This window comes from Betta splendens, chromosome 10 (genome assembly GCF_900634795.4).
Source record: "Betta splendens chromosome 10, fBetSpl5.4, whole genome shotgun sequence".
NCBI lineage: Eukaryota > Metazoa > Chordata > Actinopteri > Anabantiformes > Osphronemidae > Betta > Betta splendens.
The window spans coordinates 14,996,765-15,024,374 of record NC_040890.2 but is presented as its reverse complement, the minus strand read 5'-3'; the positions used below and the strand labels follow the sequence as shown (position 1 = coordinate 15,024,374).

General features: G+C 48.3%; 1 protein-coding gene across 9 annotated transcripts in view; it reads left to right on the top strand.

The window, feature by feature from the left end:
• Window positions 1-24,998, top strand: part of diaph2 (diaphanous-related formin 2) — a 279,374-nt gene extending 254,376 nt beyond the window's left edge. For 3 of the 9 annotated variants that reach the window (XM_029164826.3, XM_029164824.3, XM_029164823.3), the window contains one exon: window positions 20,898-24,998. In XM_029164826.3, the coding sequence (XP_029020659.1) occupies window positions 20,898-20,962 (65 nt within the window). In that variant the 3' untranslated portion in view covers window positions 20,963-24,998. Of the gene's footprint in view, window positions 1-17,072; window positions 17,742-20,897 lie in introns of those variants that run through there. The other 6 variants (XM_055512466.1, XM_055512464.1, XM_055512465.1 and 3 more) reach the window with 3 other exon arrangements.
• Window positions 24,999-27,610: the final 2,612 nt, after the last annotated feature.

Genomic DNA, 27,610 nt, shown 5'->3' with positions numbered 1-27,610 from the left:
TGTCAAATATTTGTCGTCTCTCAAGAAATGTTAGAAACAATATAAATAATAATCTAAATGTTAAGCTTTCGCCCAAAAGAAAGTTTTGACAGAAGTCAACTTCAGTGGCTTGTTCCCTGCTTTCATGGGTTTCTTTTGTCTGTCTTTACTACTGCTTCCCGCGTCGTCCTATAAGGATGAGCGCTGATTATAATTGCTCTTCAAATAATCACTTTGCTGCTTTATTGTAGACAAGAGCACAGTCTTCCTTGTCAACTTGAGTTAAGCACATTCATCTCTAGCGCTCATTTGAAGGGTATTCTTTAACAGAAATGGTGTTGAATGTATCCACACGTAACATTATCAGTGCCGACTAGCTAATTAAAGAGCTGCTCTGACTTGTTTCTTGCCAGGGAGCGTGCGGCGGCTCCGCAGCCGAGTCTCCAGCCCTGTGTTTTTTCCAGGAAATGTCTGAGGCATTACTCCTGCCCTCCCTCCATCCATAATTAACCTCCCTCCATTCATAATTCAGATGTGTTCTTCACACATCTTCTGGTGATATGACATTATTTTGCAGTGGCTAAACAAATATTGTGATGCCCCAAGTGCATGTGTGTGTTGGCTTGACATACTTTTAACTATCAAAGCTGTCACACTTCCTGTATTTGCCGTTGTGGAGCAGCGATGTTTCATTTTGCCTTATTACTAAGCTTTATTGTCTTTAATTTAGTATTTTACAGTAAAGGTTGATGAGACGTGGGCCGACAATCGGGCATTCAAAGTTCACATGAGTAATTTCCCATTCAAGGGCACAGGAAGGAGAGCCAGGGAATGAACAAAGGGAAAAAGTAAGTGATAAAGCAAAGGAAGAAAGGGATTCATGATGGCATCAGGTGATGCAGAAAGGTCATGAGAGATAGAGAGATGAGCAGAGACTCTGACAGAGAGACAGAGGAAGAGAGGAGTCATCTCATTGCCAAAGCGGCACTCAATACTGTGTCCAGTCCTGAAGGATGTGACATATTTCTCCAGTCTTTGTTGGCTGTTTTAATCAGCTTACATATGTCCTGGATAGAAATTGAATTTGTCTGGAAGAGAGGGAGAACATTTTGGCTCTACTGCTGCTTCTTCTTCTTGTGTGTGTGTGTGTGTGTGTGTGTGTGTGTGTGTGTGTGTGTGTGTGTGTGTGTGTGTGCGCGCGCGTGCGCCGTCTTCTGCATATTTGTGCACGAGCGTTGTCCACACTAGAGACAACCAATTCATAACAGCAATGGATTGTGTTTCCCCCATACATCATTGTCAGAGCAGCTCACCTCTGCTGTGCCAGCTTATTTAATGGCCAAGACCTAAATTCAGAGTTCACAAAAGACCCCAACTCCCCTTTTCCGTCTACTTGCCCTCTGGCATTTGGAAGAGTGTTTGTATTCCTTCCGTGTGTGAAACAGTCTGTTAGTGTGTCCCTCCTTGTGTAAATGTAGGAGTTACACACAGCGGAGGGGTTTTAATGCTGTTGGGTTCTATACAATGGAATAAATGCTTGATTACACGCTGCAGTCAGTGACTCAACACTTTACGCGTATCTCACCATATGTTGCTGCATTGGAGGATTTTACCCAAGTTCATCTTTTCTCTAAGACGACCACTGTTCCGTGCAGTATGTGGAGGCACACTCAATTAATCTGTTGGTCCACTGAGGGATTTAAAGAGTCTGGCCGACGCAGCACGGCTTTTCCTCTGAGGAGTTCACCCCTCAACAGATCACCACTTCATGGATAGCATCTTTTTCTTTTTTTTTAACGCCGGAGCAATCTTTTTCTGCAGTCATGATTGATCACAAATATCACACAGCGTGCGCCTGACTCGCAGCAGAGATTTTAAATGGGGTAGTGGTGGCTCTTTGAACTGCAGTGTGAGTCGAGGATTCTCTGAAAGGCGAGGCCACGATTATTCACCGTTTTGATGATGCGCTCTCGTCCTGCCTTTTGTTCGAGGAAATGGGTCATGTCAGGGGGAAAAGGCAGCACGAGATGCAGCACGGATAGACGTCCTGCACAAAGCGGCCTACTTTACATCCGAACCAGACGTGCTGTAGAAGGGACTTGGCCCCGTACGGTGGGTTCCGCCCGGTACCAGATCAAAACAACCTCCAGAGTAGGTCACAGCGGCTCGCAAGTAACTAAATACTGTACCTGCTCTTTTTAGGTCAGCTCATTTGCATGGGGGCGGTGTTTCGGGGGGGAGGAGGTTATAAGGCATTCTTGATTCAGATGCAAATGGGACAGTTATCAGCAGCCCGGACCTGATGAATAATGGGATGTACAAAACACATGGCCCTGCATGAGGAAATGAAAGCGCGCCTCTTTTCTGCTTCGCTGATTTCATTATAGACACTATTATTGGCGTAGAATGGCAACATCTATTATCTAGAGTCGAAATGTGACTTTTTTTTGATGTGGATAGTCTTTTACTACTGTCAAAGCCCATTAAATGTTGCTGCCCCAGATTAGGGCAACAGACACAAAGCGGGGAGCAGGAGCCTCCAGGCGCTGGTCAGATACAGTATAGGAGCAGCTTCCCTGGATTGAGACGCAGCCGGCGCTCAGGCCTCCAACTTTGTCTCGCTTTTCCATTTCAAATGGGAGACGTCCGATCATCAATGGGGCCAAAACATTAGCGTTCTGGGTGAACTCTCTTCACTATAAGGGTTTTGTTCTGCCTATTTTCACACAGGAATCCCACCTTAAATCACAGTTTTATAGTAGTTTCACCGCTGTGGGTAGTTAGGATGCAGTGATCTAGTGTTTTCAGCTTCATTTGCCTGTAGACATCTCGTTGCGTTGGACAGCGGAGCACTAAAGACAGGCTACAGCGCGTTTATTACGTTTAGTGTTCCATACATGTGCCCCCCGTGCAGCGTTGTACCTGCCAAACTGAATGAAACGAGCAAAAAGTGAGAAGGAGTTGGTTTGGAGAGGAGGATCTAAGAATAGAGGACAGCCTGTGGCAGAGGGCAGAGGGGACAACAAGGCAGGATTGGCTGCGAATAAGACTCACTGACAACGTGATAACGTTGTAACTAACCTCATGGGATGTGTGGTGCTTTTTGTTTTTTGTTTTTTTGCCTCAGCTAATGCTAACCTCCCACTTCACCACAGAATCCACGCTTTCCTATCATGTCCTCGTTTCGAAAGCGAGTGAAGTGACAAATGAGGTTTGGTGTAAGCTTTGAGTGGAGTCCAGCACTATAAGACTGCAGCACAACCTCCGTCCATTCACATCTGCCTTTTAATACATGCTTGTGATGTGGTTTCTGCACATGCTTTAGGGCTGTTAATCATAAAATCTGCAGAACTCGAAGTCCTTAATTCTTATTTTGTTGCAGATTTGGTTTTAAATTCACTCCCAAACCGGCTGTTTTGCTTCTGTTCTGCTGCCTCAGTACAAGCGGCGCTTTTTGCCAGTGCTACAGCATGAAAGACTAGACTCTTCATTTGGCCAGTGGCCGGTGAGTTTCTAGGAACCCTTGTTTCAGACACCAGACAAAAGGTGGCTCCTGGACAGTCCTGCCTCCCCATGTCCTAATTGACTGCGTCGCTGCCCCAAAAACATGCGGGTACAATGCTCGCCGCACAATGCACCTCCGAGCTAATCCCCAAATTGCTGCGCGGTGATTGCTATCGGCCTCGCAAAAAATGGAGTAAGCCGCTGCAGTGGCAGAGGAACAAAGTGGATAACAATATGTTGGCAGCCACGGCGCAGGACGGGCGCTTTCATCGCTTCGCCCAACGTTTGCGGAGTTAAGCGAATTGGTTCTGCTTCCAGTAAAGCGCAGTGTAGTTTGGGTGCGTTCTGAAAGGGTTTCTGACGCCTCGCGCCGACTGGGTGGAAGCGTTCCTTTCCTCATTGTTTGTTAGATTGTGTCAGTTCGGAGTTTAGAGTAATCTGCGTTTAACGGCGGCACCGGGAGAAGTGTTTACCACAGTGTTGAAGGCTCCGAAAGGCTTTATTTAATCATTTGTTTTAGCGTCTTTGACGCTTCACAATTCAACATCTGGATGGCAAAGTCAGAGGCGTGTTTTTCATCATGGGCGACAGCAGCTGAACTTTCCCTTTAATTGTGTTAAATGCATTTACTTCGTCCTCAAATTGAATTTGTTGGTCTCTGAAATAAAGGTTTGATGCAAATCGCTCGTAGATTTAATGACTAAATCTGTCATCTGGGTTATTATAGAAGGGACCACATGGATGTGGTAAATTAAGTGATTAGTTTCTTCTGACTTCAGGCACGTTCCTCTTCATCGGTGACAGGCCTCTTTCATCTTATTTGTTGGTCGCATTCATTTGGACCCTGATCTGCTTCAGCCTAATTGCGACCCTGGTCGCAGCTTTGTTCTCCTCACTTCCTCTCCTCTTGCTGTCGTGCTCAGGAAGCCTCCGGGCACCTTCTCCTCCTCACGCGCACGCTTCCAGGCGCGGCGCGTCCCCTCTGCGCCCCTGGTCCCGTACGTGGTCTGAGTGATCAGATGAATAAGTTGTGCCATCCCATATGGTGGGCTGTCCTGCTGGATCTGATCACAGTGGTGAATGAAGGAGCCTGTGAGTCAGCGCCGGTTTGTTCTGCCACACTTGTCGCGCTCCGCTGTCACACACTCCCCTCGCTCCCTCTGTCCGTCCTGCCAGCCGGCAGACGCCGTGCCTTTTAGGCTCGCTCGCCCTGTCGTTCACTGTCTCCCTCTCTCACGCGCGTCATAACCTCCCCCTTCCTCCCTCCCCAGACGAGGTGGAGGCTGCGCCCCGTTCTCTGACAGCACCAACATCAGCATCTTCCCACCTAAGTTCTTTACTGTCAGCGGCGCCATTTATAAACATTTGATGGCAGCTCTGCAGGGCGATGGCTAATTTCTCCCACCACACGGCTCTTCATTAAAAGTTGATTCTCCGTCAAAAGGTATCCCACTCAAATGATCTGCAGCGACTTGAACAGCTTAGCATGTGGCTGAGTCGCTCCCTCTGACGCACCCGTGGTTTTATTTTTAATTTGCTTGACGTGAGTAAAGTTTTTGTTGGAAAGTGCTGGTTGGGTTTGGACATTGTCTCATTAAATATGCACCTCTGTTGCTTTGGAAGGTGACAGATGGAGGAGCAGGAAGGCCTGGTGAGGCTGGTCAGCCACAGGGCACCAGTGACCCGGCTGCTCAGATGCTGCTTGCGTTGTTTAATAGTGGGCCGCTCAACGCAGATCCAACAGGTTTCACTGCTCACACAGGCTCATATGAGCCCTAGATGTAAAAATAGCCCCTTGTTCCAGGAGTTCAGACTTCTATTTACCACTGTTTCCCAATAACATTAAAAAGCCTTTTCATGTTTGGCAATTTCTTCTCTTCCTTTATACCTTCCACCCTCCCTAGTTTTCTCGCTTTTATTTATGTTCCTTTCTTCTTCAGTATTATTTCTCTGAAAAGAAAAATCAATACGCTCTCTTTCTTAGCCATGAGAAACAGCTGAGATAGTAAACACAATAAGTCTAGTGTGGTATTTTCTCCTCACTTTTTTATCCATCTCAGTTAGTGTGTGTGTGTGTGTGTGTGTGTGTGTGTGTGTGTGTGTGTGTGTGTGTGTGTGTGTGTGTGTGTGTGTGGCACATGCTCTTTGTCTAATTATCTAGTTTTGTTATGTCGTCACAAACCACTGGATGCTGGAACGGCTGATATCAGGAGCATATTATCTCTAGGGAACGACTGCGATAGTGTGAGCAGTGTCTAAATTACTGCTCTCTGAGGCACTGGCTGCTTTACCATCATTAGCACGGCCATTACATAGATTGTTGAAGGAAGTGTGCCGAGGCCCTGGCAGGAGACCAGCCCCGTGTTCCTCAGCCTGGCAGGATCGTCCAGGAAGTGTAATCTCCTTCCGCCTCCCCCTCCTCGTCCCCCTACGTGTCTGCTGAGACCTGGCTGCAGCCTGCAAAACAACAAGATGGGGATCAGGTGCGTTGGTGCAGTCCTACAATCACCGGAAGGACTAAATATCATCACAAGAAGCTAAGTTCAGCGTGTGGGGTTTGGTTTTGAGTCGAACTGGGGCCTCCTCACAGGCATAGAACAAACTGTGTGTGTAAAGGAGACACGGCAGCAGAGGGAAGTGAAGGGAGGTCAGAGTTATTAGTCCAGAATCTTGCCCAAGGCGCCAGATGCCAGCCCCAGAGGCAGCGAGCCGTCCTTCCAGTAAGACTGCTGCCACTTTTATCCAGTAACTCAAGCTTTCAGGAAACAATAGTGACCCAGTCTCCTCGTCGTCTACCGCTACGAAACCATACGCCGGCGCTAACGCAGCCTCCGCCTTTGCACTTACTTGGTTAATGATAATGAATGTGGCATTTTTTCCCCAGTGCAGCTGAGCAGACGTGTGAATGGTGACTTTAAATAAACGTGTTTCTGAACACAGCGGAGAGGAGAAGCGCACAATCTGGCGCGCCGCCGTACCGGGTCGATTACAAGGTGCAGATGGGAGCGAGGCAACACAAATCCATGCAAAGCTACATCAAGAGGAGATGCTGGAGTGGAGAGGGTTCACCTTGCCAATAACATGACATTTTCCACCAGCAATAATGCCGGCTTAATTTGGCTCTGAGGAGCATCTGGTGCAAATTGGACATAGTTGCTCTTTAGCATCACTCCATAAATGACAGGCCTTCTATTTATACCTCTCTGCTGCTGTCGAGTGCGTGTCGCATGAATGGACTCTTATTTACGCCAGGTTAACAGAATGTGGACTTACAGTGGCATTAAAACTAAGTGAATTACCAGCAAATCCCAAAACGCATTTAAGTATTTTTTTATCATTTAAACCGTGTCGGGAAGAAAAACTGCATTAACCCCTGGGCTAAAATCAACACAGGCTAATTGGAGTCACTAGTTAACAAACCTGACGTCCAATCAATGAAACAAGATCGGAGGTGTAGGTTGTGCTACTTTGTCTTATAAAACTATTGCTATTCACAAAAAGTATGTGCTGATTTGAGCCGTGCCTTAAACTAAAGTGACCTCAGAAGACTTACAATCAATACCTGCTGATTTACAGTAGATAAAGCTGCAAAGTGTTACAAAGTAATGCCAAGAGTGCTAAGACTTAAGATATTCATTAGTTCACAGACAGCTTCTATAAAAAGGGGTGAAATATTTCACTTGTGGGCAAAGAATCTAAGAGGCACGAAGCCGAAGACATGTCGAACCGAGCAGTGACCATAGGTGGTGCAACGGCAGAGGATCACACGTATAAGAAGACGCCTTTGATTCATTAATTTAGCCGCGTCGTCTCCTCTCTGACACCGTCGGACGAACAGCAAACCCATCTGAGACAAACAAAACGCGCTCAGAATCTCAACGTGGGCCCTCGAGGGGGGGGGGCACCGGTTGCATCTTTAAAGCGGTGGAAGGTGATTGCTCAGTCTGCCGCGCCTCGTGCAGCTGCAGCCTCTTTGCCATTATGAAGGTTAGTGGGCGTGTTCTATACGGAGAATGAAAGGCTGTAATTGTGAGTTACTAGCACACGTCGATTCGGTTTAAAGATCAGAGCACATTTTTAGACCAATCAATGTCAAAACAAATAATTCAAAGTGTTCCCATCCCTCTGCCTGACTCTGATTATGAAGGGTGCGTACGGGTACGGGAAGAAAGACGGCGGTGTTTGCGTACACGTCGGCATACGTGCGTGCACCTGACGCTCGTTGTGTCCATGTGTGAGTGTAGCGTGGTGTGCATGTGGTATTTGGGTGTGTGTCGTTGGGGGCCACTGAGGAGGAGCATGTTAACCAGAGGAGCAGCCGGTCCACCAGATGTTTCTATTCCCTGCAGGCTTGTCACAAGTGGACCTTTACTTCTCTCCCTGCAGATCCCACTCACACACACACACACACACACACACACACACTGTAAAGTACTGCTTCTGCACAGGCACGCTGAATAGAAAGCTACTCCACGCTGCCGCCGCTGTAAATGTGCACAGACGCTGTACAATGAGGACCCTCTTTGCAGGCGGCGGCAGCCGTTCAGACCCACCTCGCCTTTCCTCTTCCACCAACGCTGTTTTAGATGTCTTCACAACACTCAAGTGCGTATTGTAAATTTAGTTTGAATGAATATTCTATGAGTCAAAAGCATTCTTCGCATACCCACAGTACTGTGCGTGAGGAATGTCATGTTTTCAATGACATGCTTACAAAGCTGTGCGCACAGAACCACAGTCCTTACGATCAATGCCAATTTCAAGTGCCATTTTCCACTGGCACTGGTTTATTTGTCCGCACGCACTTAGTGCAGTGGCCTCATTCTCATCTTCATATACCATGGGTGGGTGCCTCTCTCAGTGTCATGATCCTAGGTGGAGGATGTGGCCATTTGGAAATGTCATGAGAAAGGTCAAGACCATCATCACAGCCCAGTCCAACAGGCTGATTTATGAGGTTCTAGCAAATGAAATATAGTAAGGGGCTAGTGGAACAAGCAGGCCCCTATAGGCACCCCAAAGGTCACCCAACTTAATTTCAATTAGGCCTAGGGGAGGCCAGGTAAATATGTCAGTGATGGGAGGAGTGCAGAGGAAATAGATTTACTTGCAATGACATTGTATTTATGGGGATTAGGGTAAAGCTAATCAGTTGAAGAAGGTGTCTATGCTGGTACAGTATTGATTAAAGAGATGCCAAATGAAATAATCATTCCACTGAATACCACACAGTGGCACAAGTGCTGCATATTATTTATTTTTTACAGTCAGAGACAATTGCAGCCCCAGCACCTCCTCCACTCCCCATCAATCACGCTGAATTGCGCCCGCGCCGAATCCCATCAATTACTCGTCTCCATTTGACACACGCAACACAAATTGTGATTAGCCAACAGTCCTCTGGAAATAGCCACATTGTACAGAACAAACAGGCTGGCATTTTAAATGTATAAGCCAAGGTTTGCCACCATGTCCAACTCCCGTCAAGCCACCTCCACGTCTCTGCATATGTCAAACGCACCCCCACACAAAATGTTTCAAAATGAGTCACAAATTGCCAGCAAATGATTTCCTGCTCTGGGAGAATAACAGGGTCCCGCTCTGCCTTTGATTCAGGTTCCTTTTTCATCCCCTCTTTGTTTACCCATGCTGTCTAGCAGCCGCTCTGCTGGAATCCCAATTGATAGCTGCCTGACGGGTGGAGGTGGGGGAGCGGCTGGCTGAGCGGCCCAGAGGGGGGTGTGGAGCGCAGCCTGTAGTCGTGCATGGTATGGATGGGATATATGAAGCACTAGGTCGGTCTTTAAAGGGGGGTGCGGCGCCACGTTCGTCCGAATTAGTGTTGGGACGTGCCGCTGAGTTACCAGGTGTGTGTGCGGCGATGTGTTTGTGTCCAGGCGAGCGTCTGTGTGTCTTGTGGGGGTGATGTGGCAGCGAGGTCACTTCTGTCAGATCCAATGTCCAGGCCCACGCTGTGATGTGAAGGGCACTGTCAAGAGACAACCACGAGGCAGCACAGGTACAGCTGCCCTCAGTGCTCTTTTTCTCCTGTGGCTGGCGGACGCACACGCACACGCACACACAGACGCACACGCACACACAGACGCACACGCACACACAGATGCACACGCACACACAGATGCACACACAGACGCACACGCAGACGCACACACAGACGCACACCAGACAGAGACACACACACACAGACACAGACAGGCACATGCATACACACACACAGATATACACGCACACACACAGATATACACGCACACACGCACACACACACACACACACACACCGTAACAATCACTACCTCCCACTTGGTGACGAGTATCTGTTCGCTGATGAAGCTTCGTTTAGTGGCTGTGACTCAACTCGAAGGCAAAACAGCTCTTGATAACGTAAGAAATCAACAGAAGCACAATAATATAATATAGATTACAATGAAATAGAAAACTGAAGCCAAAAAATGATCATTTCTGATTGAGAGGGCAAAATATTAATACATCATAATAAACATAATTGAAAAGTACAGACACACGGGAAATCACAGATTTCTCACATCAGTGCTCAAACACCTTTAAAAGAACCTGATTCGATTTCATACGCTTTAGTAGAGAAAAGGATGTCTGCACATTCCTGTCATGTTTCAAAATATTCACTGAGACGGCTGGATTTCTTCTGGAGTGAATTATATAGTCAAAGTTCAATCCGGTTATTTAAGTGTGTGAGAAGGGAGCATTAGCAACGTCCTGGAGAGATCAATTCAGCGGAACGAAAGGAAAGAGGAGCGATCCGTAAAGGCGGTCGGCCCATAATCCACAAGAGCCACAGCGGAATACACGCAGTGCGTCGCCGTGGATACGCGGATGTTGGTTTGACAGCACGGGACGTGCGAAGAGCTCTTCCTGCTTCTGTCTATTCAGAGGAGATGCTCGTGTGCAGTGTTGATGTGCTGGTGTCTCCTGGTCCCATACGTCCACACGTACAGGTGCTGCAGGACAGGAGGGGCCGGTTGTGCGACTGCTGTGGTGATGTCTACACATCTCCCTCCCTCATCACGTCTGCTCCGCTCTGTGTGGCTGTTCTGGAGGTGTACCCCTCCAGTGTACATTGTGTCCACACTGTGGGAGAGCGGCTCTAAAACTTTAATGCTAATTGATCCCAGTGAAGAAGTGTGGACACAGGTGTGTTGCCGCAGGCCCTGGCTCTGACATAGATGCCAGGGGATTGTGGGTAACCGAGGGGCTTATAGGGCCAGAGCAGAGAGTGGCACCGGCCGGGGCACGAGTGACCCAGTTCTCCTCTAATAAGCACAGGTTTGATGTGAGCTTTGTGCGCGTGTGTGTCAGTCTGAGAGACAAAACGGGGCTTGTGTGACTGAAAATGCTCCGAAGGACAGAGAAGCGGATGTTTCCTGCATCCAGCGCCCCCCGAGGGAACGCGACCGCCGAACGACGACTGTAACGCTCCTGTGTGAGCGCAGGTTGGAGTTGCGTGTTAGCTTTTGGACAACTATGGTAATTGTTGTTATGGTAACAGCCTTTGAGCTGCAGGAAAACCCACATCCAAATCAGACTCAAGCTGCTGTGTAACTCCCAGATTCTCGCTCCGAGTTTGTCGCCTTGATTGTGTGGGCGTAGGTGGGCGCCGCGTGCATCCGCTCGCGTGTCGGTCGAGATGGCGGCGACTTAGCGCCGCCGAGACGCAGGTGTGCGGATTACGCGTGATCCCTCCTCATATTCTCAGTAGTATATCTTATTTGATGGCTTTTCTGCCATGTAAATCTCATCAAAAACTAGCTAACAATAGCAGCGCGCTGACAGACGCCCAAGCATCTGGCGAGCGTTCAAGCTGCTGTGAACAACCTGTCTCCAGAAAGAGGGGAAATACGGGAATTGGAGAGTTTGTGTGCGCTCGCGTGGAGTGTTTGTTTCGGTGCAGCGCATGTTAATAGCCTCATAAATCATGAAGCAGGTAGCGCTGTATCTTAACCAGCGATGGTCAGGCCAGGGTTCCATGAGGGTCTCCGCGTCTTCGTGCAGCCGCTTCCACCGACTTTGCTTCTGAACGGAGGCGAGCGCAGGCACCACTTCGGCCGGTGCCGGGCTCCATTAAAGTGTGATGAGTGGCCTCAGCGAGGGGCTCTGTGTACAGCACTTTATTCAGGAGCGATCACTTATTTATAGGTGTTGGAATTGTGTTGTTTGCTTGTTTTATTGAAAACCTTGTGGGTGAAGTGGCGGCGGCCGCCTGGCATGTGAGTGCCACATCTCTGGAGGGCACGCCTGCAGGAAAGTCTTCCTCCTTGATGAATAAGTGAAGGGGACAGATGCATTTTTCATTCACACAGAATCCATTGTCGCTTGAGATGTCTGGTCGGCGGGTGTGTGTAGTGGACCTGCAGGCACGTATGCACGCACATAGATTACAGTGCGGGAGCAGATTAGGTGTAGAGCTCACAGGTACCAGTCACTGCACTGAAGCCGCGGACGTGGAGCTCCGAGGAAGAGCGACTGTCAGATGTAGTTAGGGAGATGAAGGGAGATGAATTAGTGTGTACTCTGCCACTCCACTGCGAGTCAGGGTATCAGTCCCAGCGCAGACAAATCAACAACCGTGTTCACAAAGGTGAATAAATGACTGTACGTCTATAGCAGCTTCATTTTGCCGTCGGAGAAATGAAATTTAATTTCCTGCGAGCAAAATAAACAATATCAGGAGGAACTGGCAGAACGGAGATCCTCCATATAGAACGCTTTTATTTAAAAGTCACATTATTGCCGCCGGGCCGGCGTGTCCGTGCGTCGGGCCTTCACTTTACATGTGGCACAAAAGAAAAGCCCCGCGACGTCAAGCGCACGGCGACGGCACAGGCAGAAACATGAAGGTAGCAAAGTGTAGCCCATCGCTGGGATGGTTTCGGTGTTTTGTGTACATGAGGGAGCGTCTCTCGCTATGAATCATTTATTTTAAAAGAAAGTGGAAAGTCTTTCTGGAAGCACCCCCCCCCCCCCATGTGAACAGAAGGGAGCGCCTTCACATGGCCAAATGGGTCTGATGGGGATAAGATGGAGGAAAGAGCAAGGCTGCTCGCTTGCAAAACCTTCTGTGATCCCAACCACCGCTCTCAGTGCATGCTGGGACACATCAAAAGGGGATTAATAAATAAATAACACACAACACCATGTTTTATTAACTTGCTTAAGGCATCAGTGGTGAGGGGTCCCTGAGAATCCTGAGATTAGATGGCAGCTTGGATTGGGAGCGGAAACTTGTAGCAGCTGTGGAAGCGGCTTCACATTTGTTTGAGGAGAAACCTCTTGTAAACGTGGACATCAATAAGGAGAAAATCAGATCTACTGCAGATTACGCTGCATCGTGACTTCATGTATTACAACACCGTATGACATGACAAATGCAAGAGTACGTCGCCCAGGTATTTTTTAATAAATGGCTTTGTTGGCATATTCAAAGCACCAGTGCAGTTGTAGGATCATTAATTTTCTCTGATTTTGACCGTCTGAAACAAGCGAGAAATTAAAAAAGAAGAATGAATGATATAAAGGAGATGCGCGCGGTGGAGGCTGCTGCTTCTGCACTCTGTGGCATGTTGAGGCAACCTCACGGTTACTTACCTTTTTAAGTTGCTATGTGGTTTTGATTTAAATCCAACACTATTTCTGGAGATGGAGCTTTAGCTTTATTTTTGTTTACAGGAACGGCTCCGTGGCACAAACAAATGTTTTCCTCCATAACCTCCTTCCTGGAGTGACTGCAGGATGTTTTTATAGCCTGACTTGTTCCATGAGCATTAATACTGTCAGCATGATGCGGAGATTCCACTTGTCAGATATTATCTCCACACATACATTGCAAATGGATTAGCGCGCGTGCACGCGTGTGTGTGTGTGTGCGTGTGTGTGCGTGTGTGTGTGTCCGTTCACGTCCATGCTCCTGCGTTTTTGTGTTGCAGACTTATTTGTGTGTCTGAGCGTTATGCACCTGTGCGCGTGTTTGTGTGTCATCTTGAGCGCTTGGTGAAGGTGTCATTGTGGAGCCGGGCCCCTGTAAGCTGTCAGACGGTGAGAGATGCTGCACCTCTAAAGGCCATGCTTTCTGGGCCTTTCCTGTCTATTATAAGCCCTGCAACACTCATCAAGGCTGTTGTAGCGCAGCCCCGTGTCCCTCATGCAGCCCCAGAGAAGAGCCACCTTTCTAACTAGGAGAGCCTTTGCCTCTAAACTTCACATACCCTTGTCTTCCATTTTGACATGATAAACGCAAGCAGCAGTAATGAGGCGTCGGCTTGTCAGGGCATCCATTTTGTTTTGCTCAACTCCGAGCGGAGGCAGGAATCCGAGCCTCTCCCCAACCGCGGCTCCTCGCTAGCGGCGGCGCTAGCGCCGCGCGGCATTTTTGCGTCACCTCCTGCTTCATTTACATCCCGCCTCGCGCGCGGGATTTATGGCAAGCGGTTTCTTTCGCGCGCGGCTCTCGACGGCGGCGCTAGCGTGCGGCTAGGACCGTCGGCGCTGAGACTAGCCAAAGATTGAGACGTGTCGCTATCTGGCCATCTGTAACAGTCACGCCTGGTGTCGTCAGAAACAGATCGCCTCGATAGCAGCACATCAAATCTCCAGCCAAGCAAATAGAATAAAACAATCTATCGATCTTGTTCCACCTCCCTGTGTATCAACACAATCCGTCTGTGTTTATCAGCCTATCTGGCTTCCTATCTTCTCTTGTCTGCAGGCTGGCGTTCTTTTCTTTCCTCCTCTTTTCTTCCTTCCTCCTCCCACATTTGTTTGGTGATCCATCAGCCTATTTACCTTATCATGCTGCCAAACCATCCATTTACGCTCCCATCTGTCTGTCAAACTATATCTTAGCCTCCATTTGTCTAACTATCTCTCTGTCTACTCATTCACCTGTCAATCACGTGGCTGCTGTAGGTTCCAGCTCCTCGTCCGCCGGATGTCTCTGACCAGAGGGAAGCCGCGTAAAGTAATTAGACTCCTATCACTCCATCTGGAATGTGACACTGTTTTACTTACAGTCTCGTGTAGTTAGAGTTAGGGTTTCGGTGTTGACAGACAGACGTACGCGCAAAGGTTGTGAAGCCTTCACGGCACAATGACCTATTTTTGTGCAGTTAAAAGTTTAGTCTGTGCGCTGGGTTCATTTTATCCCCAATTATCTGTGATCTAGATTGCTCCCTCCCAGAATTCAGACAGAAGCAGGTCACTGCTTTGGCTCGGTCCAGTTCAGATCAGGCCTCAGTGGAGCAAGCCAGACACTGATGTCCATGTTGTCAGGGGGTCTGGCCTCCCACTGCAGACCGACCAGTCTTATAGGATCAGTGCCCCCCCCCCCCCCCCCCAGGCACTGGAGAGCCTTGGCCTGATGGATTGCTCTCTCCTGGCTCAGGCCTGTGAAATCCAGGCTTCTGCTACAGGGCCCATCTGTGCTCTCCATGGCTCCTGCATCCCTCATGGTCGTAGTCTTGGGCGGCTGGTGAAGCCCCAAATCAACAGCTTCGGGCCTAGAGTGAATATTTTGACACAGCTAGCAACCCTCCACGAGCCGCCTCCATGAGTTCTGTTTTAAATATAGTCACGTCAAAATGACACCTTTCCCTGATGTCTGATAAACAGTTGAATCAATTATAAAACAGTAGGTATTTACTTAAGCTGCCTAATACCAGCAGGCTTCTAAGACGCCATGTGTGTTAAGGCAGAGTAAACCTGGACAGCTGGGCAGGTGGGTAAAGCTGAGTCTGAGGAGTTTACTCTGGAGGATATTTGTTTTCTTTCATGGCTATAGTTATGTTGAAGCCTGCCTCCTGAAACTTGACTGCTGAGAGGACAATCACGAACGGGAGTTTCGCCTCAGGCACTGATCGATCGCAAAAGTGTTTTCATATAACTGTTCATTTGGGCTGTGTGTGCCTCCGCAGCATCCCAGAATGCCGAGGGGCATTGTTCTGTGACTGAGGAATCAGGTCCAGCAGAGATATTTTAAGGAGATTTCTGCACCTGAGCGGCGCAACGAGGAATCTGTGCTACTATTAGTCCGTCGGGCCCCTCGTTCCCAATCAAACAGCTAGCAAATGGTGAGCTTCGCTGCGAACAATGGATTTTTTTGATTAACCCGACATAGATTCGCGCAGAGCTGGAAGTGCAGCGCGTACGCAGGTTTTCCAGGCACAAACACACGCAACCTGTTTTCCCCTCCTGCTGTTTTGTCCCTGGTACAGACCTGTCAGCGCTCCTCTACCAGGGCGATAAACTAGTACTTTCCCTCCCTCTAAAAATAAGCATTTGTATATGAACATGTGCAGTGATTTCCTGCTCTCCTGAAACATATTTCGTGCCGAGCAGTCAGGAGGCATTACTCTCAGTCCCGGTTCTTTTTAGCGGGGTTGTTAGGAGCGGAGCGCGCACGTGTGCACGGTCCACAGTGTGTTTACGGCGGAGAAACAGGCTGCGCTCGTACACACTGTGTCTGGCAATAAGAGGACCGCGAGGAGAGACGGGGCCGCTCGCAAAAAGAGTAGAAACGGGACGAATCGCCGGAAGAAAAATAAAATAAAATCCGCCATGATGCCATTTTTGAGTGATGGTCCACAGCGCGGGTTTTGTCAAAGGGAGTGAGGAAGTTAAATGGAATCCGGGGAGGGAGAGGCGGTGGGGGAAATAATGGCTGTGTTCACTATCTGGGTCATTCTCCAGTACTGCCACGCATGCACATCACGGTGCCCACTGAGATTGAGTGGCGATAGAGGCATGGACAGATTAACCACATCCCCTGCGTGCGCTCTCCGCTTCATCTCAACAAACTGCCACTTTAGCTGGTTCCCTCCCAGTTCTGTACACAAGCTGTCAAGCAGCACCGTGAACTTGTGTACGTACATGCCTGGAGCCGGCATTACGAGGTTTAGTCTCCATTACCAGTCGGCGCTCAGGTTGCTTTCGCTGCTTCCTGGGTTTTTGGGAATCACGAGTGACCGGTGCACGGGAGCTAATGTCAGTAATGAGGGGGATTAGGACGAGCGAGGTGGGAGGGAGGAGGAGACGCGTCCTGAAAATGCGAAACAGAAGGCGGTGACTTTGAAAAGCACGGGGGGGGGGAGTTTCAGCATCTTGCCTCAGCATGTTTATCCGGGCGTTTCCCTCTGTCATGCTATTCTGATCGCCTCTGCCCGAGAAAACACCCAGCGCCAGACTGCAGCGCCCTCACGCCGAGCCCCCCCCACCCCACTCATTTAGGCCAAACACACGGGCTGCAGGTGCAGTGTTACACAGCTTAGCTTGACTCGCGACTCCTCAGTTGGGAGGCGGAGTGCAGAGAGTAACATGTGTATTATACAGGTCCCGCTGCCACAAACAGAACAATAATAAAGCAGGAGTCTGGGGAGAGAGTGTGGTTTTAATGCGATTTTTAGCTACACGTACAGCAGGAACACTGGGAATGCTCCGTGTCCATTCGAGACAAAGTGAGATTTCATTGTTTATGATGTGATTACGCATAATTGTGAACATAATTTTAGCACCGCTGCCTTTGTCCTTCCATTTACATTTCTGCAGCCGCCTTTGTTCAAAGCAACTTACAAGCGAGGTACAAAGCAGGAAAAACGGCTAAGTCAGGTGGAAGACGCGGAACAGCCACGAGAGGAAACGTTTCAGCTGCGTCAGACAGAAGAATAGAGGTTTTGTGTGCTGAAAAAGCTGCTTTGTTTGGTTTTGTGTTTGACAGAGCCTCTACAATAAATTGTATTTCTCTCTTTGTTACCAGCAGCAAGATGAAGTGTATTTATTTAAAAACCTTGATATTTGTTGTCTGTAGAAAAAAAAGACAGAAACAAAAAATATAAAGCAGAGAGAAAGTAGCTGGGAGACATCATGGCGCCTTTTCTTCCCTGAATCTCCTGCCAAACATTGGTTTGTATACATTTCAGCTGCTTGTTAAACTGTAAATCCACGAGTGACTTGTAACTACAGATAAAAAACGTCCAGCATCCTTTTTTTTTTTTTTTTAATCTTCACCACTGAACTCACATTTTCCTCACTTGCACTATTTCCCTCTCCCCTGCTCCTTGTTTGGGGTGATTACTCTTACTACTCAAAGAAGGGCTGTGTTTGCCACGACTGTAGTTTTGCGATACGCGGCCCATAACTTTCAGCGGGAAGAAATAGCTTCTCCCTCTGCATCCCATTTATACACCGTATCTTGTTTCCGTGTAGGGAGTTCCATTACTCTGTAGCTGGGAGGCTGGCAGAGGGGAACGGGTGGGGGAGGGGGGGGGGGGGTGTCGTGAGATGAAAAGAGGTGATAGAAGGTTGCGGCGGCGGCTGCTCCGCCGTTCGACAGAGCAGCAAACACAACATGTTGATGTGAGATTTTATCACCTTTATTACGCTTTATCACAATATGAAGTGCTGAGCGACGCGGGGAGAGAATTAGACAAAGCCGGCGACACATCAGAGGAACTGTGTCATTGCTCACTTGTTTGGCACAAAAGAGGGTAAACGTATGGCTTCTCTCCATCGGAGGCGGCTCCCTCCTGCTGCCCGTCCTCCGCGGCGCCTTGGACTCCCGATTACGTGAGCCCGAGCGCGTTGCGCTTTGATGAACACCAGCGCCGCGTGTAGACGATGCTCTGTTGCTGCACAGTCGATATTTCACTGACACAGCACAATCCTCCCCAAAGTCCTCCCGTCTGAAGCGGCTGCACAGAGGTAATTCCTCAAAGTGTCCCATGCTGTGTGTGTGTTTGATAGACTCCTGCCAGACGTTCCTTCTTCTCCCCCGTCATGATGTAATTCAATGTAATTTTACAAAGATGACAGTAACAAAAGGAGTCATGATATTTAACAGGAGAAGGTTGGAGCTCTGCTTTTCGCTGTTTAGTAATCTCAGCGTCTTCCTCTCCTCCTGTTACCCTTGTCTTATTCAGAGCTCTTCCCTTGTGGCAGGAATGATCATCTCACACACACACACACACACACACACACACACACACACACACACACACACACACACACACACACACACAAACAGAGGTAAATGCATTGTTGTGTTCCCGTGTGTGTGTGTGTGTGTGTGTGTGTGTGTGTGTGTGTGTGTGTGTGTGTGTGTGTGTGTGTGTGTGTGTGTGCGCTTCCCCTCCATCTGCCCATTGTCACTGGAATCCTCGGTGCATTTAGTAACGTTCTGAGCAGCATTTAATTAAGTTCCACTTTGCCAACACGTCCCCGCTGTAACGTGAAATACCTGCTCTTCTTTTGTCAATTTCTTCTCCTGTTCTCGTGCTCCTCTGTGTCGCGCCTACTGTAACTCGGAAAGATGTCGCCTCTGGGAGAAGCAGGTAAAGAAGCTATCAAAACCAATGCGAGTAGAAAGAGTTGCAATCAACCCCCCCCCCCAAAAAAAAAGTAGACTTTGTCTTTCCCCCTTTTCCCAGTGTAACACTGTGTGCTACGTGTGTGCTTGAAGTGTACAACTCAGTGGAGGCTGGTAGTAATGTTTGGTCCCCAGTAGAAATAGCTGCTGTTTGTTCAATTGTTGTGATAGATTGATGTGGGGTGTGAAAAGATGGGCTTTTATGCACCTGAAGACAGGAACAGAAAAGTCTTTATGAGAATCCAATAGCTTTACGTTCAAGGATACTCTGATGCGAGATGCATTGCATTTTGTAGCTTTTCCTCCGTTTTTCAAAGTCTTCCTGTGCATTCAGGCCGTTAGATAACACACAATCACCCTTGTTGGCTGGAGCAGGGGGTTCTTCTCTTTAAGAGTTTGTATTAATTTACTATCCACTAGAAATATGAAACACAAATAAGGCCAGAAACGCTGGATGGAGGCTGAGCCACCGTGTGTGTTTTCATTTTCAGACCTTTTTGCATAGTTGGTCTTTGCCTAAGTCACGGATGGAGTCCCTCGGATCCTCGCACGCGACCTCACGTTGGCGTCGCGGCTTCTGCATTGTCTGTGCTTTTATTTTTTGCTGCCTCTTTGTGAGACGGACCGGGTTAAAAGACGCTTGACCAGAAATGAGGTTACAGCAGTTGGGCTTGAAGAGGATTGACAGAGACAGATTGCAGATGATTTTTTTTTTACAATTCTGTCCCCATTTCTGTCTTTGTGTGCTACAGTGGCGGAGGTTGAATAACTGCTAGTTAGAGTGAAGCAAACACGTGGATGTAAAAATGAGCGCATGGATGAGTGGTGATGATGTTCGTGGACGCGCCGCCAGAAGATGTCAGCTTTAAGCATCACTTACTGTACTGCAGACGCACGTATGAGCACAGGAGCCCTCACGCGTTCTGGTTCTGCCCCCCCCTCCACCATCTGCATGGTGCTTTGCCTCCAGTCTGAAGGGGGAGTGCCCGGTGAGCGTGAGGGCGGGAGCCCTGTGTGTGTGTGTGTTTGTGTGTGTGTGTGTTTGCCTCCGTCGCACTCACTCTCAGCTCATTACCTGACGTGATGGATGGAGCGGGTGCCGTTAAACGACGCCCAGCCTGCGACGCTGGCACCCTGCAGCTGCCACTGACTAATGGGCGCTCGGAACTCCCGGGGAGCCCCGCGTGGGTGCGTGCGCACTCATCTGGGCCGGGACGCTTCCTGGGCCCGTCCGGCGCCGGCCGGGCCGGGCCGGGCCGGGCCGGGCCGCCCGCCACCTGGCGTCACGGGCGTTTCTGGGCAGCGCGACCACAGAGGAGAGCGCGCGTGACATCGTCAGGAGCTGCAGGACGAATCCAACCCCGTTTTCATTGTCCTTTAACACTAAGAGCAGCGGTGCTGAGCTCTGGTCCTCGGGGGCCACAGTCAGGTGTGTGTTTGAGGCTCCTCTGCACTTTCAGCCTCTGCTGAACACTTTCAGGGACAAGGCGGCGGCTCCGGGGACCAGACTTTGCCAACGTGGCCTCCAACCTCCCTGAGATGAAGCCAGCGGGGTCCTGTTTGCGGCCCCTCCGTGCTGCTCGGCCCCTTGTTACTCCCCCGGCGTCTCCCCCACTGCCTGCGTGTGGGCCTGCGTGTGTGCATGCGGTTTGTCTTCTGTGCATATGCTGCATCTGATGTGAGAATAGCTGAAGGGGCTCGAGGGAAAGCACGGCTCAGGAGCTGAATGGAGTTACTATGACACCAGACACAAGCACCTCCACTCCACCAGCTTCTTCTGTTCCTCCACCCCCCCGCTGCTCCGCTCTCAATCAGCCTGGATTTGCTTCATGTTGCTTCTCCTCTCTTCTCTCTGCCTCCCTTAGTTTCTCTATACAGTCTTTCATTTAGTTGAGCTCCTGCGTGCCAGTATGGATCAATGTAACAACGCTTTCTTGTTCTTTCTCAGCCCCGCTCTCTGGTTTTTCACTCCTTGTTGTTTCTTTTTTTTTTTTGTATTTCCTCAACAGACAACCGCCGTGCAGTTTTGGAAAGGTCTCGTTCGCGCCACAACGCAAATCACCAAGCTCGATGATCGCCCGCGCCTACCACAAGACGCTAGATAAGTGCCAAAGAGGCCTGCGAGCTGGAGATTCAGAGGACATCTGAGGGAGGGATGGAGCAGCCCTCAGCGTGGCGTCTACACACACACACACACACACACACACACACACACACACACACACACACACACACACACACACACACACACGACACAAAGCAAAGTATGAAGGAAAAAAGCTACAGACGTCACAGACCTTCATTTTCATACTGTTCTCATCTTCTGTCTTACATATTTATTGAGCGCCCGCTCATGATTCTCAATAGTCACATCCTCCCTACATGGTTCGATTCATAAAGGAAAAACTCCCCGCCTTCCACTTTAACGCTCGTTTAAACAAGATGCTACAGCTCGCATGCAGTTTTGATACGAACCAAACAATATGTTGACAATGGACGCTCTGCCAAGAAGGACTGCACCATAATGGAGGCTCAACATCCGCAGGAACAAACTGCACGCATCCGGCCAGCTGGGTTTGGAATGGATGTCTGCAGTCTGCTGGCGTCTCAACACAAGTCCGGCCGGTTGTCTTCAAGCATCAGGACAATTTTTAGCAGTGCGTAAATGTACGCAGATGCCACGCGGATAATTTCAGTTCATTACATATCCCACAAAGCCACAGGAGCCGGCCGCTGTCCGTGCACATATCTCAGCGTGTGTGACTCACGGATCTTGAAACCGTAACGTCCATTTTTGACAAGATGCGTTTTATTTTTAGTTGTGTAATATCCAAGCATCGCCTCCGGGCGCTGATCTCTGTCCCAAGGTCACTTTGGCTGTTAACATGAGAGACTGACACATTTCCAAATGCATGTAACTGCCCAGGGAAGCTAACGTGAACTCTTGACCTTCCCCGTGGTCACAGAGGTTTGGAGCGGGGGCAGCTTTGTAATGCGAAGGTATCACATTTCTGCCATTAACTCCCGAACTCTGCTCGGCCAATATTTCTCCTCTTTATTGTTATTCTCGTTTCCCATACGGACTGTTCTGTAAACACGCATTACAGTAAGTGTTGCAGGATTTGGTCAATTGTAGCATATTTAACAATATTTTATTGAATTTTTAGGCATAATTTAATAAACAAACCATGTGATTTTTCCATGGTTTAAAATTGGCAAACAAACCGTAAACTGCTCACAGTTTTTGATTAGAACTCTGTGTGGTGATACTTTCTATACCTTTGAGTCGTGAGCATTATTACGGTTTGTGAAGTTTTGTTTGGAGCAGCACAAACGACAGAAGTTGCTCTCAGTTTTTCTCCTTTTTACTCTGTTAGCTGATACGTTAACTTAAAACGTTGCCAGGTCTTTTTATTCGAGAATGAAGACATGTAATTCAGTTTGTGAGGCGTTAGTTTGTCCTTTTGTTTTCTCTGAAATCTGGCAATGCCAATTATTCCAGATTGACACAAGTGTATTTGTTTTCTCTTTTAAATCGAGCCTCCAACAGATGCATCGGCAGGAACTATTCGGACAAACTCACCACTGCAGATTTCATGGGCTTTCTTTGCTCCCTGCTTATTGAAGGGGAAATGAAATGCAAACTGGATCAGTGATGTAAGAGCCATGTGCTTGGCACCGGCGGAAAGATAGAAGCAAGTAATCAGTCCAGCCAACAAGTTGCCCCAGATGTATATTTCTATGCAGTTGGCGGCTGCCCCACACGGCTATAAGTTGTACAGTATTTGACTGAAATCTTGTTTCTAAGCATTGCTGTGATATTTAACATGCATTTGCGTGTCCCCAGATGTCTGCGGTGGAGGCTGCATGAGCTGCATGTGGGGCCGTTCTACATTGTAGGTTAAAAAAGTTGCTTCCAGGCTCACATGCAGCTTCGCACACCCCACCACGCGGACGCACGTGCAAAGTCGCACTCGCGACTCCTCGCAGTTCACGCGTTCGGGCCCCGACGCCCGGCGCTCGCGTACGAAGCCGCTCAGACTTTGCTGTGAGCTCTGTTCCTCCGCCGGGACCCACAGACACGCCGTGTCTTCACGTGAACTATTTATTCATATATTCATGCCGTGGGCGGCCCTGTCCCCTTCGCCACCCTCAACCGCAAGCTACGAATCCGCACCGGCTTCAACCAGGATCAACGAGCGAGGGCCACGACAGAAGATGATACTTGTCTTGGCGAGTGAGAGTCTAAACTCCCTCCAATTCCCCAGCACTAATGGCATAAGTGACCCTTTTACCACAACACAAGTTCCTATAGTGATACCATAACCCTGCTGTAGGCGCTTTGAGCCTGTGTGGGACTGGCTGGGTTCAGACTCTGTGTGTGTGTGTGTGTGTGTGTGTGTGTGTGTGTGTGTGTGTGTGTGTGTGTGTGTGCAAGCTCAGTAACCAGCACAGGAACTCAGGCAAAATAGGATCCAGTGTGCTTGACTCCTGCGCTGAATAGATGGAGATTTTTCATTTAAACAATCTCCCAGTGCCGCGTGTGATGTGTGCGTTTCACGAACGCCTCCTCTCTCGCCGCGCACGCGCCTAAAAATGCAATTTTACACATCATCCCGGCTCAAGGTGCAGCCACAGTGCGCCGAGAAGCCTGCGTTTTTAAGGCGGCGGTAATTCTCTCCAGAATATGAGGTTCAAGCTGTTGCACAGAGAACGCATGGGGAACGAGGTTCCTACGAAAGGGATTCAGCACAGAGGGAAGTGCAACAGCAGAGGCTGTTTGGTTTATTTTACCCTCACCTGTAAACTCTCATTTATTGAATGGATTCATCACCGATGCCAATGTTTGCTGTGTTATTTGATTCTTCACCACCTGATTGGATGTATTAAGAACGGCAGTGTTTATTTTTATTGTATGAACATTTTCTTTAATATTTAAATTAACTGATGTTTTTTCTAACATGCCATTTTAGAGGGGGAGCAGTTCACGCAGAAGTAGCTGTTTTGTCCTGTGTATCAAAGGGAGTAGAGATCATAAGCAATGGGCGAGAAATGCTTTGTCTAAAGTTTATAGACCCAGTTGAGAACTGCCATCGAAGCGAAAGGAGGAGGCTTCCGTCTGTTTACGAACTGACAGCTGTGCGACGTTACCTATTAAAACGCAAGCGTCCTCTGTAGGATGTCATTTATTTGAAGTTTTAAGGAAGTTTTAATGAACCTGTTGTTGAGCTGAGCGCTGTGTTGTCAGACATGATGCATCTCTGCCACAACAGCGATCACCAGCACCTGTTGTTGTTTGAACCGAGTGCGGATGAGACGCCGCACGACTTTGGCGCCGCTGAAAAATCAGGTTCAACGACTTCCCCTAAAAAGCAGCGCTGAGCAACATTCCTCCTCATCCCCGTCAGCGACTCCCCCCAAGTCCCATAGTGTAGGATATGAAAAGTGACGTGTTTTATAGTAAGTAGGACGAGAACCTGAAACGCTCCATCATATTATGGTGACAAAGGCCTGTGTGTGTGTGTTCAGGCCCATCATCGCATCGTCGTTTAGCTTGTGACTAACCGCTTCCATGACTTGTGCTCATTTAAGTGTGCGAGCGAGGAGGCAGGGGTATGAGACGCAGCCACAACCAGGTGGTGCCACTTTAGCTCGCGCTCACTCACTGTGCACTTTACCTCACCAGATCCTTTGCACAGGCAGAGGAGGGGGCGTCTGGGATGTGTGACGACCACGTCGCCGCCAACAGAGTGAACTGTTTGCAAAGTACTTCTCTTGGCAAACAGCTCCCAGCTGCCACATATCCACTTCTTCCCTACTTTGTTCGCGCTTACTTGATTTGTGAAAGTCCAAATGTGGCTGAATCAACAAACAATGCTCACAACTGTTGGCAAACGCTTGGACCGCGACGCGTAAGCTGCCATATCCCTGCCTACCTGGCTTGATGTCATCGACTCTTTTATTGTCTTAAGAAACATTTATATTTGTAACGTTTAAGTTTATTTGTATCTTAAAACAAAATGGTTATGCAACTGCTGTTCCATAGAATATGTCATGGAATATGATACTAAATAATAACCACTTTGTTACATAAACTGATTTATGACACATTTTCTTTGTCTCTTTGCATTGTGTCCTCACGCATTTAAACACATCACGCGTCAGAAATAAAATGTCTCGACTCGGCCCAACGGTGGGTTGTGAATTTGTCCCCCCCCCCCCCCGTTTACTCAGGGGCAGGGCAGAAGTTAGCTGACTTATGGACAGGGATTACACAGAGCTCTGGGTGTTAGCGCATGATGAATGGGACAGCTCCTACCTAGAAACGCAATGTATTTGGACCTTGGTGTCCCCAGTGCTTTATCTTGCACAGTGTCAAAGGCAAAGTGATAATGCCGTCATGTCCGACGACAGCTTAGGGAAATGACTAAGGCAGATCCAGAAACGCTGACCTTTTTAATCATTTCGCAGACCTTACTGTACATTCTCCCCTGGGACTGTGGATTCACACGGCTGAGCTGGAGGACAAAGGAAGGCGGCACGGAAACTCAATAATTTGTTTATAATTTGATACTGAAGGATTTAATATGATAACCAGGGAAATATTTTCGGCAGATTTCATCTCCTCTATAGAGGCTAGAAGAATGGAGGCTGATTCTACATTAGACAAAATGAGCCCAAACCTGATACGACCGCACACGTGCTGGTTTCTTTACCCGCGTGTTCCTGTCTGTTTGTCCCAGGAGTCAGTGTCCAATAACAGGGCAGGGCTGCTCCTGTCCCGGCCCCTTAGCGTTACACTTTTCCCCACCAGCAGCTCCTCGGAATGCGATGGCATGTCCTCCCCCCGTGTCTCACCACCCGGCTGCAGCATGACATCATGAAATCAGGCCTGACTTGGGGAAGTAACCCTGCGGCCACGAGGGAATCGCACTCCCCCAAGTTCTCCATGCGCACACATACACATGCATGGACACACACACACATGCACAGACACACACACACACACACAGGCACATGAATTCACACGCACACGCACACGCACACGCACACACACACACACACACACACACACACACACACACACATGCACAGACACACACACACACAGGCACATGAATTCACACGCACACGCACACACACACACACACACACACACACACACACACACACACACACACACACACACACACACACACACACACACACACACACACAGCATTCTTGGGATCTCGGCACTGATCTTCTGTGAATCTCCTCCCTGTGTGCAGCCAGACAGATGGAGATTCATCTCTCAACAAGCTGTGATCTGTGTTTAGAGATGTGTGCTGTAGAACACAAGTCTAATTAGGTTTATTGTTGATCTTGGGAGGTTAATTTGTACTTGGCTGCAAGTGAATATGCAGAAGGGGGCCAACCCAGTTCCTTGCGAGGCACCGGCGCCGCCGCTTTTTCATCTTCTTGACTTTCCAGGTGATTCAGAAAGATTAGAGCATCGCGCTATATTTGTCTGGTCCGGTGTAATTGCACTTGGTATGAAGCCTGAGATCCGTCTTGGTCGGGACGGCAGAACACGGAAATGAGGTGCAAGAAGTGTGTTGCACTAATGAGCTCGGGGCTCCGGTTGTGTTGGTGGCAGGTACAGTATTATTTCATGAGTTTTTTTATTTTTTACAAGGTAAGTAGCCTTGTCGGCGCCTGAGAGATGAGCCGGGCCCACACAAGTTCCCCTTTCTTCTTCCCACCCGCTTCCTTCACGCTATAAACAGTCATGTTTCTAATGCGCCCGCTGACAGATCAGTTGTCAGCGGGAGAACAACATAATTACGTTTCATTTTGCATTTCCACCTACTTGAGGATATGCAAACATTATGGAGATGAGACAAAGCAGACAGTAACGATTCCCTTCTTACCTGAGCTAATTCTGTCTAAGGAGGAATCTTATTCAAGCAGCACTTTGCACTTAAACACGAGACTTTGATAAATGCTTGATTGTGCGTGCGTGCGTGCGTTTAGGGTGAGTGGAGCCTCAATAAATATTCCTGTGGAAGAGTTTAATGCCTGATTTTCTGCACGTTGGTGTGTCTGATTGTACAGTAGGTCAGGCGTTTTAACAACCTATACCACCTTTACTAGGTTTTTACATACTGTAAATGGCATTTGTCAAGAATTATTTTTTTTTATTCTGTCATGTCAATGTTTTCATCAAATACTGTACTATGAGACCATTTTATTTCCATCACACACTGCAGTATACTATGACACAGCACATCCTACATGACGTTGTTTTACCAAATACTGACATTGTTTTCATCACATACCCTAATACATCACTTTTCAGCACATACTATACTGTAGACACTTTTTCACCAAATACTTTACTATTTCACATTTTTGAGTTTTTTCACACTATACTATAGTATTTTTTTATTACAGTGTAATATGCCACTTTTCTCATTACATATTATACTATAGACTTTTTTTTAATCACACACTATATTAAGATTTTTTTCAGCACACACGTTTTTATCACATACGTTACTACAACTATGATCTTTCTTTCATCACTATAACTTTTTGTTTTTATAACTAACACTTTATCACATTTTCTATCACATGGTGGAGAAACTATCATAGTATCCCATCCCAGGGATTGTGGAGCATCTTCCTCAAGGTGCCAGAGACAGGCTTGAACCAGGACCTTTGTGCATGCGCTTAACTT